The sequence below is a fragment of the Andrena cerasifolii genome, chromosome 1, assembly GCF_050908995.1.
Source record: "Andrena cerasifolii isolate SP2316 chromosome 1, iyAndCera1_principal, whole genome shotgun sequence".
Classification (NCBI taxonomy): Eukaryota; Metazoa; Arthropoda; class Insecta; order Hymenoptera; family Andrenidae; genus Andrena; species Andrena cerasifolii.
The window spans coordinates 24,874,336-24,894,641 of NC_135118.1; the positions used below are offsets into that span (position 1 = coordinate 24,874,336).

A 20,306-nucleotide genomic window follows, 5' to 3' on the forward strand; every position below is an offset into this window, starting at 1 on the left:
AGTAGAAGGTGCAGTTAATTAACCCTCGGTTGTCACACCTATTTTTTCAAACGTCGTTGTCGCACTGCTGTTTAAAAACTATTTGCTAAATTGAGTCGCAAAATTGCTGAGATAAAGTTTGAATATTGTAGAATATTATATGGTGATCGTTGAAAAGTAATATTTAAAGTATCGTGTTTAAAAAAAAATTTGAGAGAAAGGGTTCAGAGAAAATGTTGTTTTTCTTTAAAAAATCATAACTTTTTTAATTTTCATTGTTTGTAGCTAAATATTTGTGGTTATACTCTTGAGACATGCTGCTTTAATAAAAAATAAACTCTAGTCAGTCTCTATCTGTAGATATAAAGATATATTGCCTCGAAGTCAAATGCTGGGTCATTCTGACCTACTTAGTGTGACAACCGAGGTTTAAGGATAGGTAAACCCGGGTGAGGAGGCCCAGTCCCTATATTTCAGACCCTGTACGTAAGAGCGTGTCATAGTACAGTAGAAATATTGGTATTTTAAACATATTAGGTTTATCCTGATAAAATAAATAATAACAGTAGTAGTTTTAGTAGCCATTTTATGTTCGGTTAGTCAAGTGTACCAGACTTACCCTATTAGGTATATTCTAACAAGGAAAGAAATTCAAAGAAATCTGAAGCTTTGCAGAAATGTAGCTCAAGTGATGGTAATAACGTAACTATTATTTTATTCGGCAATAAAACAGTACTAAGGGTGAAAACACTCTCTCAAAGAAATTGCGAGTAAAAGATATGAAAAAGAATTTAAATTCAAAGCACTGTGTTCTTTCGCGTACTTTTTTCCAAATTTATGCCCACCACCTTTTTTCGACGATATCTTTATCCCCATATTGTAGGAAATCGACATCCATAAAACTTTGAATATAACTTCTTTTTTATATCTTTTACAGTTTCGTAGATATTCACGATAACATAAAAACTCACAACTTCTTTAAGGGGGTGTTTTCGCCCTCACTATCGTTCTATCGCGAATAAAAAAAATAGTCACATTATTAGCAACATTTAAGCTACATTTCTGCAAAGTTAAAAAATTTTCTTTTAATACTCGAGTTGCCAAACTTGCCTTGGAAGCTACATGAGGTCAAACCCGCTGAATAAATAAGCGTTTCAGCGCAACGCAGATTTAAGATTTAAGGTCGCGGCTCGACAGCGCGGCGAAATATTCGTCGATATTCCCACCTTCGGGCAGAAATCGTCCTACAAAATGGAGGTCAGGTGTGCGCGCCGCGACCGCCGTCGGTGCACGCGTGAAAAATTTCGAAGAAACCAGTCAACGACCGGTTTCGGTACGGAATTCTTATTTCGTCCCACGTTTCCGTCTCTTTTCCTTCCTTTCCGCCTGCGCGCCCTCTTCTTTCCCTTTATCTCGTCGCAGCTACGCCGGCGCGTCGACGGGAAGCAGCGTGTCCTACGGCCAGCCCCGGTTCCTCTTCCTGAACGACGATGTGCCGTCTTAACTGCTGTACAGTTAGCCACGAGTCAACGATCTTGGCATGGCGCCTCGTTTAGGCGAAACTAGATTCGAAGAAGGTCGAGGAAACGGCCCCGTCACCGGCTGAATTTCAAACACTTCAAACGGTACGCGCGTCTGCGCGACGCATCCCTTACGCACGCGCCATCATCGACGACTCGCGGGGGGGCCTCGATTCGCGAGGTGCATGCGTTTCTGCCTTTGCTGCGTTCCAATTTAGGAATGCGTCGATTTGAGAGTTTTGTATTGAAAGGACTGGGTTGGGTCTTTGATTTCTTTTTTCTTTTTGTGGAAAATAGAGCGTGGATATCTGAAGATGGAAATTCTTTTTAGTAGGGGAAAAGATTCCTCGGAAGATCGTAGAAATGTTTGATATGGAGAACAGAAGAGTACTAAAAGAATTAGGTATCATTCCGTGACTGTATCAAAGTAATTTAAGTGTAATAGGGAAATGAAAAATTGCAGAAACGTTTGACTGTGAATTTAGAGTCGAAAGGAACAGAAGGACGTCGGTGTAACTTCCATAATTCCCTCGATAATGAAATCACCTTTCAATCGCCTTTCGATTAGGGCTCTTGATACCCGGTTACCCGGGTAATACGGTTACGGGCACTCGATACTCGTATGATACGGGTAACACAGTTCGACAGCCATCTCGGGCAGCAAACTTTAAGCCCGTCGAAATCGCTTTCTTCTCACCCTTGTCACGCAATGTACTATTACTGGGTTATGGCCGTATAAGAAAGGATTTAAAAGGAAATTTGCGAGAAAGAAGACAACGAAACGCGTGTACAATTGTATATAAAAAACGATTTTTTTTTATATGAATAAAGATCCAGAATGAAGCGACTGAACTTACTATTAAAACATTGCATGTGCATTGCACACAAACGTTACGAAATAGAATATTTTGAATTTCTATTTCTTCTTTCATGCTGAAATATTTTACAGATTACAGATAAATATAAGACAGGTGTAATGTTTCTTACGATCCACTGCGATTGGTATTTCGTCGATTACCCGTATAACACGAGTATCGGGTAATCGTAACCGTATTACCCGCAAACCCGGGTAACCGGAGACCCGCGAAAAGTAAGAGCCCTGCTTTCGATACACCCCGACACACAGTGGTTCGAGCATACTACATGCTAGCTGGAGAAAATTATTTTTTCACGGTATTGGGTTTATATGGGGTTCAAATTGTTAGAAACAAACCTGATTCGTATCACAGTTTATTATTTCACTAAAAATATCAATAAAATGAAAATATGCCTAATTCAATAAAGGAAAAAGAACAAAACGACAGTATTGTACTTTAACTATAGTTATCAGTTGCAGCATTATGTTTATTCCTGTAATTTCTGAGTTTTCTGTGGAGCTTTAAAAAAATTTCGAACCACAGTTGACTCACCTAACATAAAATGGCTATTAAAACAGTTTTGCTATATGTTCCACGTCGTTCCACGCAACAAGGGTTGAATGTACGGAAAGTATAGACTTTCTAGTTTTTTTTAATGACATGATCGATCTGCAAAAATTTGTAAAACTATATTTTGTGAATTGTTTTCGAGTGCGACGCTCGGCAGGAGAGATAGCACAGATGTTATATTTCAGACTCTATAATGTAATGTAATGTAATTAACAAGAAATTAATAGTTATAAGACACACTTATAGTTATAGTTAATCTATAGTACGCGTAGAGTCTGAAATATAACTGTGCTATCTCTCCTGCCGAGCGTCGCACGCGAAAACAATTCACAAAATATAGTTTTGCAAATTTTTGCAGATCGATCATGTCATTAAAAAAAACTAGAAAGTCTCTAGTTTCTCTAGTTAACACTGTCTTAATACCCATTTTATTAGGTGAGTCAACTGTGGCTCGAAATTTTTTTAAAATTCCACAGAAAACTCCGAAATTACAGGAATAATCATAATGTTATAACTGATAATTACGGTTAAACTACAATACTGTCGTTTTGTTGTTCTTCTTTTATTGAATTAGTCATATTTTTATTTTATTGATATATTCAGTGAAATAATAAGCTGTGATACGAATCAGGTTTGTTTCTAACAATTTGAACCCCATATAAATCCAATACCGCCAAAAAATAATTTGTCCAGCTAGCATATAGTATACTCGAACCACTGTGCGACAGTTCAGAAAGCATCATAATTTCTTTTGAAACAGAAGAAGAGTAAGAGAACCCTTTCAGACCTCGGACCAGCCGAGAAATTTCAAGCCCAACGGAAAAGTAGAGGGTCGTTCTGATTACTGTGGGCGCACAGAGCAGAAGAATAGCGTCTAAAGCACCGCGGAAGGGTTTACTGCGACGCAATTAATCCGATTGCACTTTTCACCGCGGGGATCCCTGGGAAGACAGGAAACCGTGAAAGCATCGCGGGCCTGTTTCTTTCTCGCGGCGCGAAATGCGTTTCGAAAGTAGTATTTCGTGGATTAGGAATGGCCAGGGAGTACCGTTGCCTATGAAAGACAAGCCAGCTGCTCGGTGGGACGAGAGCCTGCCGCAAAAGTGTGTATGTACACAGACGCCGTATTACTTTGCAGCCGGTGATAGCGCGTTGCATTCTGGGTCACGTGCTTTTCGATACGCGTGTGCACGATATGCCAGGGCTGTATCAAAGCCGACACCTTCTACGGTCTAGCACAGGAATTCCTTCGGTTTACTTGGAACCATCCACGCGACCATTAGGGTCACCTACTGAATCGAGCGAAGCTACCCTAAATGCTGGGGCATTCGGTTTTTCCAACGTCACGCGCATTCCTATTTTACTGGAGTAGTATTTACTAGTTGTCAACTGTTTAATTGTAGATCATAGATCACTGGTAAATTGATGTTTGGTCGAGTTATTTGTTTTTTTTTCCACGCATCTAGGGAATCACGGGGGAAAAGCTGGAACACTCAGTTTTCGTGACTTTATCGCTAGTCCTATTAGCGGAGTAGGTTTTACTAGTCGCTAATTGTTTAATTATAGATCATAGCAAATTGGTGGAGTTCCGTTTCCTATGGTCGAGTTACTTAGCGTTTTCTACACGCATCTACTGAATACCGTGGAGCTACCCGAATACCTGGAACCAGTGGTGGGTCCGTGTTTTACCTAACGTAGGAAAGTGAGTTCTCTACGTGCAGAATAAGACGTAGTAAATAGCTTAACTTTATTGCGTTCCTGTATTTTACTGGATAAAATTATATTGTTTGAAAAAAACCGTTGTAGACTGTGGAATGCCGCAACCTGCATGGACATATCGTATTCATTATATTCAGAATTGCAACAACAAACTTATTGTTGGATGATGAATTTTTCTAACCATTTAAAAGTAGAACTGCATCTTTGAATTCCACACTGATTACTGATTTTTTTTAATCTCGAAATTTTGCGTTGAGTAAATCATTCGACAATGTCTTTCGAGTTGGAATTTTATAAGCTGGATGCAATTTATGAACAAAGTTCCTGAAATGGTCAGATTCGATAATACTAAGTGGAATGTTACGTCTACTTACATCCAAAGAAATCATCTGCTAAAGCTTTATCAATTTCTTCAGAATCCATGTTGATGTATGTAAAAATTCGAGTAACTTTTGCACACGAAGGATATGAAATTTATTAAAAAATTTCAAATTATCTATCATTTTTATAATTACATACCAATCTCTTTTCAAAAATTAATTGAAAATATTGTGCAGTAAAATTCAATGCAATAGGTAGAGGTTAATAGTTTGTATTTGAATTTTTTACATTGAATACATTTTCTACATTTTATACAATTAGTTACATTTTTTACGCATAGTAAATTCAATGTAACGCAGTAAATCCACCACTGCCTAGAACACAGTTGTTGCAACTTTATCGTTATTCCTATTAGTGGATTGGGCTTTACCAGTTATCAACTGTTTAATTATAGAGTACTGGTATATTAGTGGAATTTCAATTCCTTTGGTCGAGTTACTTAGCGTTTCTGAATTCATCTAGTGAATACTGTGAAGCTACCCTAAACATTGAAACACTTACTTTTGGCCATTTCCCCGCTATTCCCATTACTAAAATATTATTTACTAATTTTTATCTATTTAATTACAGATCACTGTTAAATCACTGGAATTCCAATTCCTCTGGTCGAGTTACTCAGAGTCCCTAAACACATCTACTGAATACCGAGGAGCTACCCTCAACAGGGGAACACTCACTTTTTGCAATTTTCTCCCCATTTCCATGACTAAAATTCCACTTACTAGTCCTTACCTATTTAATTACAAATCACCGAAATTCCAATTCCTTCTGTTAAGGGGGTACAGGACTATTGAAATCTTGAAAAATCGATTTCTTTATTATTATTAATTCTGAAAGTGCCATGCTTTGTGAACATTTACAACAATGTTTCGCGAAGAGATTCGAATAATTACGGAAATTATAGCGCTGAACGTAATTGAGTGCGCCGTCGAGTAACGGCCTCGCAGAGCGGTATTGGCGTAGGGGACTACACTTTGAAGCCGTTTACCTCGAAACTACATTTTCAAACACGGTATACATCATAACTCTTGAACGAATGAATATTTTCATTTAAAATTTTAACTGAAGCTGTAGAATCCCATTCTCTATCGTGTAGAATTCCCGCATCAACATTGGATGTTTGTGAAACATTTTATAACTGATTAAAGACGATTTTTCCCAATAAAAATCTGGGGAAAAATTGATTCGTGCGTAACTCTTACAATTTCCGTTTAAATTCGCCCAGCAAAATTTCACGCGATAACTATTAGTGTAGAAAATACTCACCCCAAAGCATTTTGCTTTTAGATAATTAGTTCAACTGGAACTATGTACACTGATTACAGTTGCGCGCTACGCGGGACCATCTTTAGCTTCAAATAACTTGAATAATTTTCAACATTCTGACAAATTTTTTATTTTACATTACTTGCAAAGGCGTGCATAAAAAACTGTGAAAAATGCGCGTATGCTGATTATTTCGTATCTAAGCAATCCAAGCGGCAAGAAACCGTCGATTTCAGTCGTTCAATAGTCCTATACCCTCTTAAGTTACTCAGTGTTACCGAACACATTTACTAAACCAAAACTGCGCTACCCTCATCTCTCAAATTCTTAACTTCAGCCACGTTGCCTCTCCTTGCTATCACTACAGTCTCCACTAGTTACCAACTAAGCACGGATTGCCACTCGTTCCAACAAAATCTCATTTCTCTCACTCAACATGCCGCACCGTTTCACTGCCACTTTGCATTCGTTTCTCGCGGCGCGCAAGAATTCGACGCTCGCTCGTTTCGCAATCGACGCTCGCGCGCGTTTCTGCTCGCTGGAATTAGAGCGTCTTCGTGGAAAATCTCCATGACCGGGCAATTAGTCGCCAGCAGCCGTGAAACTTCCTAAATCGGCCGCGCCGATTTTTCGCAACTTACGCGCGTCGGTTAAGCAACCGTATAATTAATCTCTGTTCCTCATCGTCTGTTGCAGTTCAAACGTACCTGAGTCCAGTGGAGACCCACTGTATGAACGTCAACTACTTCATCCCGGACGAGGAGAATCTGACGAGGGGCTTCTCCGACGATGCCATGACTCGACTCCGTACGTAGAACGAGTGGATTGAACGTTTTATTTATACGAACTGTATCAGGGACTGGTTGGACTGTATTGTCATTGTTGGATTTTTCTTGTGTTTCAGATATGGGCAGATCTGTGATTGCTCTTTTTATAGTGGGATTCGTTGCGATCTTCACCGCATTTTGGACGGGGGTGGTGGGCTGCTGGAAGAGGTCACCAGGGAACATCACTGCGACAGCCATTTTGATGCTGCTAGCGTGTCAGTATACCTCGTGGATTTAAGTGCTTCGAAGTGCAGATTGCTTTGGAGTACTCGAAAGGGTTGATAAATACTTCAGAGATCATAAAAGCGTTAAATATTACTTTTGAATACTCGAAAGGGTTGGTAATTATTTCAGAGAATTTAAAGGGGTTAAATATTATTTTCGAATACTAGAAAGGGTTGAGAAATACTTCACAGATCTTAAAAGCGTTAAATATTACTTTTGAATACTCGAAAGGGTTGGTAATTATTTCAGAGAACTTAAAAGGGTTAAACATTACTTTTGAATACTCGAAAGGGTTGATAACTACTTCAGAGATCATAAAAGCGTTAAATATTACTTTTGAATACTTGAAAGGGTTGGTAATTATTTCAGAGAACTGAAAAGGGTTAAACATTACTTTTGAATACTCGAAAGAGTTGATAATTACTTCAGAGATCTTAAAAGCGTTAAATATTACATTGGAATACTGGAAAGAGTATAATAATAATTACTTCAGAGATCTTAAAAGCGTTAAATATTACTTTTGAATACTCAAAAGGGTTGATAATTATTTCAGAAAATTTAAAGGGGTTAAATATTATTTTTGAATACTAGAAAGGGTTGAGAAATACTTCAGAGATCTTAAAAGCGTTAAATATTACTTTTGAATACTCGAAAGGGTTGGTAATTATTTCAGAGAACTTAAAAGGGTTAAACATTACTTTTGAATACTCGAAAGAGTTGATAATTACTTCAGAGATCTTAAAAGCGTTAAATATTACATTGGAATACTCGAAACCTCGAATTATGGAAAATCGGTGTTGTATTTATCGAAATCAAGCTTCCCATTTATTTCCCTTTCCATTTAAAAATTATGAAGTGTGGAACTAAAGACTTAGAAAACTAGGCGTTTCAACTTGAAGTTACCAGAACTGTATTAATTTCTTTACAACGAGTGATCGCTTTTCTGTTTCCTCATTAAATGGAAATTCTTCGAAAAATTCAGGCCTGCTGAGCGCCAGTGCCATGGGACTCTGGCACGGAGTAGAGTACTACGAGAAAGAGAAGATCGTCGGTGAGGAATACTTCCAACAATGGAGCAATGTGAGTAACCCTCTAGCCACTTGCTGTCGTTTAACCATTTGCCGTACGCTGTTCAACACGGAAACGTTCGATTCCCAACGATTCTCCGTACTTTATCATGGTAAACTTGTTTGCAACACGGAAGAACCCGCCGTTGACATTCACTGACATTTTCACTCGGCGGTAACTATAGGTTTCCAAGCAACCATGTATCGTACGTGCATATGAAAATTAGTTACGTGATTGTCCGTGAATTTCCGGTGTCGATAGACAGTACTCATTAATGCGTGTATTAAGACGCAATAAGCGCTTACAACCGCGACGTGCTTGTGTAACGTAGAAAGTGGCGGGTCGCTTTAAATACCAGACGAAAAAGCTTGCTATCTCTGTGGCGACGGGGTGGGTCTCAATCGAACAATCTTGATGGAAGATAAATCAAATTAAATCTGTGAGACTCGAACGTTATCGTGCTAGGAACGATTGGTACAGTTTACTGTTGAGAATTGGAGTCGAAGCAAGATGAAATGGTGCGAACTAAGTGGTAATTGGTTAATTTATAATTGCTTCCATTAGTCCAGGATGTTATTACTAGATTCTTGAATCAAACGTGTGTTATTGAGAGTTTCAGAAAAGGTGCATTCATTCATCTTGCTTTTTCATCAATATGAAGTCTCTGTAAGCGTTTATAATGTATTTGTCCTGTCAAAGTGTGCACCTATGATAAAGATGTTGCGAGGGAAAAGGAGACGCAGAAGGGCTGAATTATAATTGTTTATAGGAAGCACGTGAGATGTTTTAAGGAAAGAGAAGACTTTAAAGCTAGTGGGAGGTACCTGAGGCACCTGAGCAGAGAAAAGGACTCTAGGAATGGGTGTAAAACCACACAACGAGGGTTACAAACGTGTATAGAAATGACTTGAGCTGTTTCAGGAGAGGAAAAGACTTCAGCAGCAGGAGGAAGACTTCACAAACGGAATCACGAATATTTGCAAATTCAACTCCAGGTGTAGCAGAGGACCAAGAGACCCTGGAAACAGGAGAGACACTTGCAGCATTTCTGAAAGAAACTATGAATATTTACAGATCCTAATGAAGGTGTTCCAGAAGAACAGAGCACTCCAGAGACAAATAAGAGTACCTACCACAGACCAAGGAACTATAAATATTTCCACAGCAACTTAGACTGTTCCAGGGGAGGACACTCCACAGCAGGAAGTTGGAACATTTGCAGAGTCGCCCAGAGCTGGTCCAGGGCAGCCAGAGACACAGAGGAGGATCCGAAGGAGCTATACATGTTTACAGAGCCGTTTGCCCGCAGGTTTTAAGGGACAACGCGGTGCAGTGGTACGGCTGGTCGTTTTACCTCGCCTGGCTCGGCGTGGCGACGTGCTTAGGCACGATGACGCTGTTCCTGATCGCGGCGTCCTGCCTGCGGCGGGAGCATGCCCGCGAGCAGGCACAGAACGTTCAGTACATCATGCCAGGTGACACGATAACCCTGATACGGCCGGACTAACCTCCCCCGTGTCTCTCTCTTTTTTTTTTCTCGGAACTGGGCTCTAGGTCCTAAAGGACAACTCACTAATCTCGTACGACTGGTCGTACGTGGTCGCTTGGGTCGGCGTCGGTTGGTCGTTGGTCAGCGCGATCTTGTTTAGCGCCGCGGCGATTTGCTTGAGGGGCGAGAGAATGCGCGAGGAGGCGATGAACATGCAGTACCTCATGCCTGGTACAGAATTTAACACCATTTGCTTTGGCCGCGAACGCCACGCGTACACGCAGACTCCGATACTGGGGCGGACGAACTTTGAGCTTCTAACCAGTATGATTGGCGAGCGAGTGGTTAGAAGATCGAGGTGCAAGTGGAGAGTCGAGTGGGCTTGGAAAGTGGGACTGAAGGTGTAATCAGAGGATCCTGTTCCTGAAGGAATGTGGAGAAGTGATCAGCGGCATTGTAGGCTGTTTTAAATGCGGCTTTCAGGAGGGTTTCAGTAGAGAAGTCTGCGCGTACGCCGCGTTCCACTAACTGTAATTCATTATTACTGGGTTGACCCCGAAAATGATGTTCCACTAACTTGAGTCAATTCGGACGATGATAGGGATCCGAAGAGGAGAAGTTGATATGGAAGCAACAGGTTTGAGTCGCATGGAAGAGCCGTTATTGTGGGCTTTTAAGTTAACACTTGTTATGGCAATTTGGTTTAAGTATAGGTACATAGGTACATTGATCATAATGCCAGGAAAGTAGAAACATGAAGAGTAGTAACAAGTATATTATATTTTTATTAAAGTTGCAAGAGTTTCTGAAGGAATGAGAACACTATTGGGTCAAAAACGACCCGAGGCACGTAGCAGTTTCGTCCATCTTGGTTTTGGAAAATTTATATATTGATGGCTTAGACATGCAGTAGTAAGTACATACGGTGGCGAGCAAAAGTAATCGGACACCCTTTAAAATCGCATAACTTTTTTAAAATTAATCCAAACAACTTGAGTTTTTTTTTTAGAAGCTAGAAAGATTATTTTGCTAACTGACGTGATTCGTCGTTTTGAAAAAAAAATGCACATGGTCGGAATATAAAAAAAAATAGAAAAGATCGTTTTTTAAACTTTTTTTTATAAGTCTGTAACGAAAATTCAAAACACCCATTTGTAGATTTAAGTAAGTTATATACGTGCCTAAAATACAGCCTCATAAAAAAAGTTTAAAATACGACCTTTTCTATTTTTTTTTTGCTATTTCGACCAAGTGCATTTTTTCTGAAACGACGAATCACGTCACTTAGCAAACTAATCCTTCTAGCTTCTCAAAAAAACTCAAGTCATTTGGATTAATTTTAAAAAAGTTATGCGATTTTAAAGGGTAGCCGAATACTTTTGCACGCCACTGTATGTAAGATTCAGGGGCATAGAATGAAGAAAAATATTATTTCGACAAATTTATGAAGTAGATAATGTATAAATGTGATTTTTATACAGCATCACGAAACAGTGAAGAACTATTTGTTGCATATAAAAACTCAAATTTCACTAAAAGTGGACATACAATATTCGTGCACTAAGCCATCGATATCCTTAACATTGCTATCCAATTAACATTAAGTGGTATTATAGACCACAGCAAAGTTATGCTACCAAAATCGCAAAAAAAACTTTCAAACACCGTCGACAACTCATGAAACTCGAATCCCTGATTGCTTCTGTGTCAACGAGTTCAGTATTGCATTATCCACCATAAGGTTACTACTCCATTATTAGTAGCCGACGTACATAAACTCAAACCGAGTCAAGTAATTATAGCCTTAATAAACGAATCCCAAACTAATCGATAATCGTATGAAACGAGGGTACTGATACCAAGAAACGTCACGAGTTACTATCAGCTTCTTTAACATCTTAACTAGAGGAACAGCCCCCGTACGAAAGTAACGATTTGTGTCATAGAGTCACGGTCGATTTTAACGTTCAGGTGGAGTAAAGTCTTTCGCTTGTTAGTCAAAAAGTGACCTCGATAAGATCGATTGTCGGGCACCGGCAATGTCGTGGGAAGAATAATGCTCGATATTCGTCCTCGTGAAACTCTTACTGCCCCGGCTCACGCTCTGTTTACACCGCGGATTAGAACGACTCTGTCACGCTCTGATCCTGAAGAAAACTTTCTAGACGAAATGCTCCCCATCGATGATCGATAATCTCCTTTTACGTCTTCTGTAAACGATATTTTATATTTCGTCCCCTGAATAGGATTTTTAATCCCTTTGCACTCTAATTTATTTAGTGGAGAGTCGGCCAGAGATATTTTACTCACTGTTGCATTTATCGAATAGAGAACTATAGAATTTTAAATTAGAATTTTAAGGTTCCAAAAGTTGAAAAAGATGGCTCCTTTGAAAGAGGTGATTTGAGGTAAAATGAAGTAAAGCATACAGTGTTGATTATACAATTCTTTTTGTAATTTAAAAAGTTATGGAGCTAGAATTTTAACTATTTATATATTTTGTATAGGTTTCCCCTACTTATCAACGTCGCAATAAATTTCCTATATGACCACGATTTCCTGTTACACAGGGTTTAATTCATACCACTTCTTCTCGCAGCTAATTCTTTTCAATTTTCGAATGTTCTGTATAAACTAATCTCTGTAATCGCGATATGCGTGGAGCTTATCAGAGTTTAGATAACGTTTGGACTGCTACAATTTAATTCGCCTGACAGTTCCTCAAACAACATTTATCTGATAAAATGTCAGTTCTCGACGCTACGTTGATAGGATACTTTTTATTTCATTCTACCTCCGCCACTACCATCTATTCAATTTTCTTTTATTTTTTGAGCTAAAAACATAGCAAAAACTGGAATTGTTTTAAGAAACCAGCGATTCATAGCTCCCATATTTATTATTAAAAATTAATAAAAAAAAAAATACAACTTCTTTAAAGATGCATCACAACGTGGTAAAAATTTCAGATGAATCTGATCGCTAGTTTCTCAAAAAAAAAATCCCAAATTTTGCTACGCCCTTAGCCCAAAAAGTAGGATTCCCCTTAATTTGCCGGTCAATTAAAATTCTTCGTGGCAACGAAGACGTTAGCCCGTTAGTCTCCGCGACAGAACTACTAAAAACCAGAAAACACGTGGTGTCGCGAGGTCCCCGCAGGTGCGTTTCAACCGACCTCATGGAAAGCGACACACTTGCCTAATTTTACGCGTCGATTGCGCCGAGGATCTCCCGCGTTTGCGTATCCAACGGAGCGTGCAGCCGTGTCTTCGACAATATCGAATCCAATTTACGTCCACCCTCGCGAGCACGAATATCCGAGCACGCCTCGCGGAATCCAATAATCAGATTCCCTCGATTGTCTCAAAGGCCCGCTGAAACAGACCGCGCTATTTTTAAGTCACCTCCGGCTGTGTTACGGAACCGATCGATCAGTCGAGAACGATACCCGCGATGGAGGAAGTTATTAGCGAACGGGGGCGTCAAAGCGCGGATTTAAATGCCAAAGAGCAGCATCGACTTCGAAGGAAATTAAGGGGGCATTCCACTGTGAACGGTCGAAAAATCAAGCTGTTTTTAAACATTTTTTTCTGAGTAAATACAACATATAATGAAATAAATCTTTTTGGTTTTTATTAAGCTACTCTTATATTATACTAAAAAATTTTTTTTAAATATTTTTAATTTGTTTTACTTGTTTTTTACAAAGCGTCAATATGGCACCTAAACAAAAACGGTATGCTCGTGGTGCAGGTGATTTCCCGGCTTAGGCTTATCTGAAACAAAAAATTCGAAAAGATTCTTAATCTGTATGAGTGTCGCTATCGCCCGTAGCTCAATTAACAATGTTTGTCGAAAAATAACCGCGAGTTTTCTCGGGGAACATTCGAGAAAAGACCATTTTAGGGAACTTTTCTTTCAACCCGGCGCCATTTTGTTATTTCCCAACAAAAATTGTTAATTGAGGTACGGGCGTTAGCGACACTCATACAGATTAAGAATCGATTCAAATTTTTTGCTTCAGATGAGCCTAAGTCGGGAAATCACTTGAACCACGAACATACTGTTTTTGTTAAGGTGCTATATTGACGCTTGGTAAAAAACAAGTAAAACAAATTAAAAATATTCTTCTTAATTTTTTTAGTATAATATAAGAGTAGCTTAATAAATGTCAAAAAGATTTATTTCATTATATGTTGTATTTAGTGAGAAAAAATTCTTTAAAAATAGCTCGATTTTTCGACCGTTCACAGTGAAATACCCCCTTAAGTCACCCTCGTTTCCCTGTAATCCCGCGCGAAATCAATTGGAAAAGAGTTTTACTCGAGACGAGTGGAAATGGAAATTAAAAAGTTCTACGATTAGTACTATAGCGCGTGAAAGTGGTTCTTAGCCTCCCCGTTGCCCTTCCACGTTAAAAATCATTCGAAGGGGATGTACCACATTTCCAGTTTTAGCTCCTCTATGGGTGAATTTTAGGAACTGGATACGTTGAATTGAAAAGATGATTGTGAATATGAAACTTAAAGAGGTTGACAGAATTTTATACAGAGAAATCAGTGGATGAAGTGTCAAGGTTATTTTCAAGCTCACTTGTTAGTATTAGTATTATTATTCTAATTATTTTACAATCGTTATTCGAACAAATTATTGAAATATTCATATGAACATACTTTGAACACCTATAACTTGCGAACTCATGATCGTAGACAAACTTTCATGAGTGTTTTGGAAAGCTAAGAAAGTTTCCTTTCAGACCCTTTAGTTGCCAATTTAATATTTATTTTAATCGTATTAAATCCATTTTAAAATGATCCAAAAAATCGACGAAAATATTTCGAGCATAATAATTTGGCCACCCTCTCTATTATTATTACTATCGACGGCAAACCCTTTAGATACTTACCCATCTCTGCCCTTGACGCTTCCACCTACTAATTTTATTCTGCAACTTCCTTAGCCCGCAGATATTCAATTTCTTTTCCTTTCGAACGTACTTCGCCCATCATATCCATTCGTACATAAGACACCCAGTGTATCCAAACGCTCCAACTTCTAAAACCTCCATTTCCTGGACGGACTAAAGCATTCCAGGAATAATAATTCAGCTCCCCTCCACTTTAATTACCCGCGACAGGGATAATCACCCGCAGGCTAAGAACCACCGCCAGAACGATCCAGCCGCGGTAACGTTTTGTTTCTCTGCGTTTCCAGTGTACCCGCAGAAGCAGCAGTACGCGTACGCCGGATATCCTGCGCCCGCGGCCTACCCAGGCCCATACTACCACGGGTCGCAGTACGGGCCGTACAACTATTGACGCAGCAGCATCGACAGGGGGAAGGAATCTCTTTGAGCGCGAACCGTGACCGTGCTCGCGACGAACGAAACGGAATCTGGCACACGACGTCCCCCAGAGGGACGATTACAAAAAAAAAAAATAAACGAGGAAAAACGAAAAAGGAAAACACACATAGAAGGATGCGAGAGGATTTCGAGGTCGATCGTAAATCCGAACGGTGCCTGCGCGGGCAGAGAGGCAAAGGAGCGGCCGAAGGACGACCTTGGGACCCGCCCTAGACATAATTTATCATTTATTTTAGGCTTAGCTACGTTACAGACGTTCTGGTGCACAACCCGCGGGCCCCAAGATCTCCCATACCCGTTCTCTCGCCCCGCAGACAGCCGTTTGGTCACGTGACCGTTCCGACAGGGATTCAGTTCGACCCGCGAGAGAGACAGTTGCTCAAAAAGCCCCGCGTATTCACCTAGAACCGATGATCTTATACGAGGGGCCCTGGTAATTCGTGGCGACGACCGGAGTGGCTTGATTCCTCGCTCAAAAATCAGTCGAGACTGGCCAGCAATATCTTTCCGCGCGAGGCTCCGCGTTTTAATAAATCGATCTCGATGATTGCAAGTGTACGTACTTGGTCCGAGTATCAAGCTTCAAAATTTACGCTTTTAATTGTGAATTATTTTTGTAGGACAGAGGCACTTTATTCTAGATTTCTCGACTCGGCTTTTGGATCAGGAGTCGTCCTGTTCAGATTGCGCCCCGAGTTACGGGACACCCTGTATATGTACATTTCCCCAATCTTTTAACTGTATTCGCGTTGTCCTTGGCACGTGCCGACCGTGCTGGGAGAATAATGGTAGTAATAATAATACTGATAATGACAATAATAATAACGTGTATGGAGCGTGGGAGAGTTATTTGGTCGTTTGTTCAGCGTTCGATTGGCTGCGTGATCTTTCTCAGGGGATGAGGGACGTGTGACGTTCTTGTTCGTAATTCACTTTAAAAAAAAAACACATTGAACACGGAGTTTAAAGCAAGAACGAACGAACGAATGAAACTTTCGTTCGTTCGCGGCCCGGTCGAATAAAATGGCCACTCGAAATGGTTGAGAGAATTTGGCAACATGGTGCGAGAGAAATATCCGCCAGTCAGATCGATGTAAATGGCAGAAAGTGTAAAACGGGTGCATCGTTTCATTCGCAAATATCTCGGTCTCATAATGACGAGTCGCGTCATCGACTCGCTAGACTTTCTAACGCATAGATTATCTCTCTTTATTTTTCTTTCTCTCTCTCTCTCTTTCTCTCTCTCTATCTATCTCTCTCTCTCTCTCTTTATCTCTATTTTTTTAATAACGTCGATTTGTAAGACTCCTTATTGCGGTATCTTTTTACGTAAGGTATTAAGAAGTAAAAGATATTTCAGTTACTTTATATACACACTTCATTGAGCAAATAAATTAAGTCCGACTCACACCAGCCTCTACCTTCCCTCTACCGTTCGTTCGTGTTACTGTAATTTTACTGATTGTTGAAACGAACTAGGGAACGTAGTGTAAGCATAATCCTCCTGATTTGAACAAATTTCACCGCTTTACGAAGAGGACGTTGGCGAAATTGTGTAATGTTTTTAAAGAAGGACGAAATATCTAACGCTTTATGTACTATAAGTGGCACGACGTATCGTTGGAACTTGTTTAATATATTCGGTACGTAGTAAACGTGTATACGCATGGTCTTCTTCCACTTACCCACCAGATTCCGCGTCGGTCCTTCTGCTCCTCCCTTCACTGCATACGAGACGTCCATGAAATTAAACCGGTTTCAAGCCAAAGAATATTCCGCGGTTGCTGTTAACGACACTGTACGTTAGTCCTGCAGTCAAAGGAGTCAAGTGCGACATATAATTACAGGAACGCGAAGAGCACCTAACGTAACGCGTGTACCAATAATTCTGCATTTGCAACTGTTGCTTGTTTGGAAGATTTTAAAGACAGCAGAAAAATCACCAATGAAAACGTCATTTGCTGCTTCTGACCAATGGCATCGAGATTCCTACCATCGATCACGTGGACACCGTTTCAACATGGCGGCGATTTAACACGCACAATAGGATTAGGATGCTTCGCGGCACTTCACGTGCGCAGTTCGGTAGAAGTTTCCTGTAGCATGCAGTCATGTTCGATATTTTTTTAAAAATTTTCCTGGTCTTTGTTGGACCATTCGTAGTCGCTGGAAATGGTCTGGCACAAACGTTCTTTCGAAACGAGAAAGTGGGTAGCACACACGCATTTCTATGTGTATTTTTCTATTATAGATTAATTTCACTCTTCCCCCATGTATTCTTCATCTTCTCCCATCTCCCATTGTAAACGCGTCTCATTGACAACCATTGGCATATGTCAGTTACAGTCATGAAATGATTCCAGCACCATCACACGCCCGTTACGCTATCGAGAAATCAAATACGCAGCTTATCCGATCTGTCGAACGTCGATCATATGAACGAGGTTTTAGACAACATATGCGTAGTGAGAATCGTCGGCACACCGGAGCACAAGAAAGTGAAAGACGTAAGCGCAAATTATGAGTAACCAGTGACAATCGTATGATTATACAAAATCATAAGAAAACTCTGCATTTTTATTGCTAGTATATCAAGGCGTCGATGCGAGATCTTGGATGGGCAGTGGAATCCAATGTTTTCGAAGACGAGACGCCGAACTTTGGCCGATTACAATTTGAGAATGTAATTGCGAAGTTAAATCCTAACGCACGAAGGTATCTGGCGCTGGCTTGCCATTATGACTCGAAATATACGAGGGAAAGGAATTTCATTGGTGCCACGGACAGCGCTGTACCATGCGCTCAGATGATAAATCTAGCTAAAGTTATGAAGGATCGTTTAGACTCTGTGAAGAATGTAAGAGATTTGTAAAGATCTTACTTTGGTTGTACTCTGTAATAACAATCTTCTGTTCCCAGAATAACGTTAGTCTAATGCTGATATTTTTCGACGGAGAAGAAGCATTTAAGGAATGGGGTCCGAAGGATTCTATCTACGGCGCGAGACACTTAGCCAAAACTTGGCATAGCAATTACACTGCGTACGACAGGGGAGAGAATATTTCTGAATTAGATAGACTCGTAAGTATTCTTCGTTTCTGATTGAATTTACACGACCTTTAATTGCTTCCTTATTGCAGGACATGTTGGTTCTGTTAGATTTAATAGGCGCGCCTGATCCAACGTTTTATAACTACTTCAGTAAGACAGAAAAATGGTACTCGTTATTGATAACTATCGAAAATAAGTTAGCAGCCTTAAGAAAGTTTGAGTCGTACTCTTACGGGCAACCTACGCAAAAGTATTTTCAACCGTATTCTATGGAAGCCCACATAGAAGACGATCACATTCCATTTTTACAAAGAGGTGAGTATCGATCTTTGCGTGGTTTTGACTCTCTTGCTTTATGTCTGTGTTCTAAATTATAATATGTTTGTTTCAGATACTCCTGTTATGCATATAATACCGTACCCCTTCCCAACTGTTTGGCACAAAACAAGTGACAATCGTAATAACATAGACTTGAAAACTACGGAAAATATTAATAAAATCCTGCGGGTCTTTGTAGCTTCGTACTTGCACATTGATACTTAACTACCAAGCGGGTAATGTTTCTGTCGTGATAGGCATTACGACGGTGGCAGAGTATTGAGAAAATACTCTATGCAGGCATTCAATTTCGACATTTTGAAATTCAAAAACTTTTTATACAATTGATTGATGAAATTAGATTAAGGAGGCACACCACTAAAAAATCGGAAAAGTCGATTTTTTCTTTTTCGCATTTTCTGAAAGACGTACGTTTCAAGAATGCTCTGTCCAAATTTTATTAAGAAATTCGCAAAATTGACGGAGATATAGTATTTTCCGTGAAGCGGTGTCAAGCGCGCGACTGGACCGCGCGGAACTTTGAACGCGTTCTCCTCGGAATGACATTTTTCAACCGCGTTGACAGTCTACAGAGAAAACTCCATTTGTTTCCATTAACGACCTGCTTCTATTGTTTTTATCAACATTTCCCCAATTTTGTACACCGAAAACATGATTTTTTTCAGTGGCCCGCCATTTTGTAATTTTTTGCGATTTTGACTTTTTTTTATCGTCACGTAATAGACGTAGGCTTCTAGTTTCTAAATATTGTTGTCTTTTTGAATTCGGATTAACCATATGGCCTGGGCACTGTCACCGCCACAAGCACGATTTTGCCGGAGCGCACATTTTGACGAAGAGCATACAGGAAACGGATTTATGAATTTGATTGAAAAAAATTTTTTTTTACCCTTCGATATGTACATTATTAACTATACTAAGCAATACATTGATTTACTTACGTTGTTTGGTTGAAATAAATTCCCGAAAACACCCTTACATTTCGGACCGTTACAGTGGTCTGCCCCTTTAATGTAATGTGTATTTCTGTAATATATGTAACCTTTGTAAGATAAATTATTTTTTCACAAAACAGGGTGATTTTGATTACACTTGAATCAGTTTAATGTACATATATCGGAGAACAGAAATATATGTGTATTTTGATATCCACTGCCATTTTCCTTTGTGAGTGATGCATTGTGTAATGAGGAAAATAGAATTTTATTAAACGACACGAATACTACGTAAATGTACTCGTAATTGCAAACGTTCTTTTAAATGAACGCGTGCAAATCAAAATAACACGGGAAAAGTATGCTGCGCAGGAAGTCACATTGACACGTGACTTCCTGATACATGCACGGAATAAGGATTTTAATTAATACCTAGATAAATATCACGTGGAATCATGTTTCTCGACGTTCAAATTTTATAATGTATTCCCAAAATTGTTCCAAACCTGATAATCAATTTTGGTTTAATCTACCTGAAAAAGTTAATTTCTCTTTCATCAACTTCATTTTTCATTGCTTCCTAATCATAACGACCTGTATAAAAAAACTCTATTTCATTCGCGCAGTTTTTCAAATTAGCAAATTACAGTTACTCGAAAGCGCGGCTAAATTGAAACGTACCCTATATATGCCCACCGTTAAATTTGCTCGATAA

At 39.5% G+C, this 20,306-nt stretch overlaps 2 protein-coding genes across 7 annotated transcripts in view; both read left to right on the forward strand.

Moving 5' to 3' along the window:
* The window catches only part of LOC143371480 (uncharacterized), a 47,191-nt gene extending 30,266 nt beyond the window's left edge, over window positions 1-16,925 (forward strand). For 2 of the 4 annotated variants that reach the window (XM_076816692.1, XM_076816710.1), the window contains exons 3-7: window positions 6,989-7,099; window positions 7,197-7,334; window positions 8,327-8,424; window positions 9,967-10,132; window positions 15,116-16,925. In XM_076816692.1, the coding sequence (XP_076672807.1) occupies window positions 6,989-7,099; window positions 7,197-7,334; window positions 8,327-8,424; window positions 9,967-10,132; window positions 15,116-15,219 (617 nt within the window). In that variant the 3' untranslated portion in view covers window positions 15,220-16,925. Of the gene's footprint in view, window positions 1-6,988; window positions 7,100-7,196; window positions 7,335-8,326; window positions 8,425-9,721; window positions 9,888-9,966; window positions 10,133-15,115 lie in introns of all 4 variants that reach the window. The other 2 variants (XM_076816701.1, XM_076816718.1) reach the window with 2 other exon arrangements.
* A 343-nt stretch (window positions 16,926-17,268) lies between these two features.
* On the forward strand, window positions 17,269-19,804 carry LOC143371464 (glutaminyl-peptide cyclotransferase). Of its 3 annotated transcripts, none has more exons than XM_076816662.1 (6): window positions 17,269-17,473; window positions 17,630-17,773; window positions 17,854-18,123; window positions 18,186-18,347; window positions 18,407-18,632; window positions 18,709-19,804. In XM_076816662.1, the coding sequence occupies exons 1-6, from the start codon at window positions 17,378-17,380 to the stop codon at window positions 18,858-18,860; spliced, it is 1,050 nt and encodes a 349-aa protein (XP_076672777.1). In that variant the 5' UTR covers window positions 17,269-17,377; the 3' UTR covers window positions 18,861-19,804. The 3 variants fall into 3 exon arrangements, with proteins under 3 accessions (XP_076672777.1, XP_076672786.1, XP_076672795.1); XM_076816671.1 differs by having other exon boundaries at window positions 17,329-17,473; window positions 17,607-17,773; XM_076816680.1 differs by having other exon boundaries at window positions 17,359-17,473; window positions 17,613-17,773.
* Window positions 19,805-20,306: the final 502 nt, after the last annotated feature.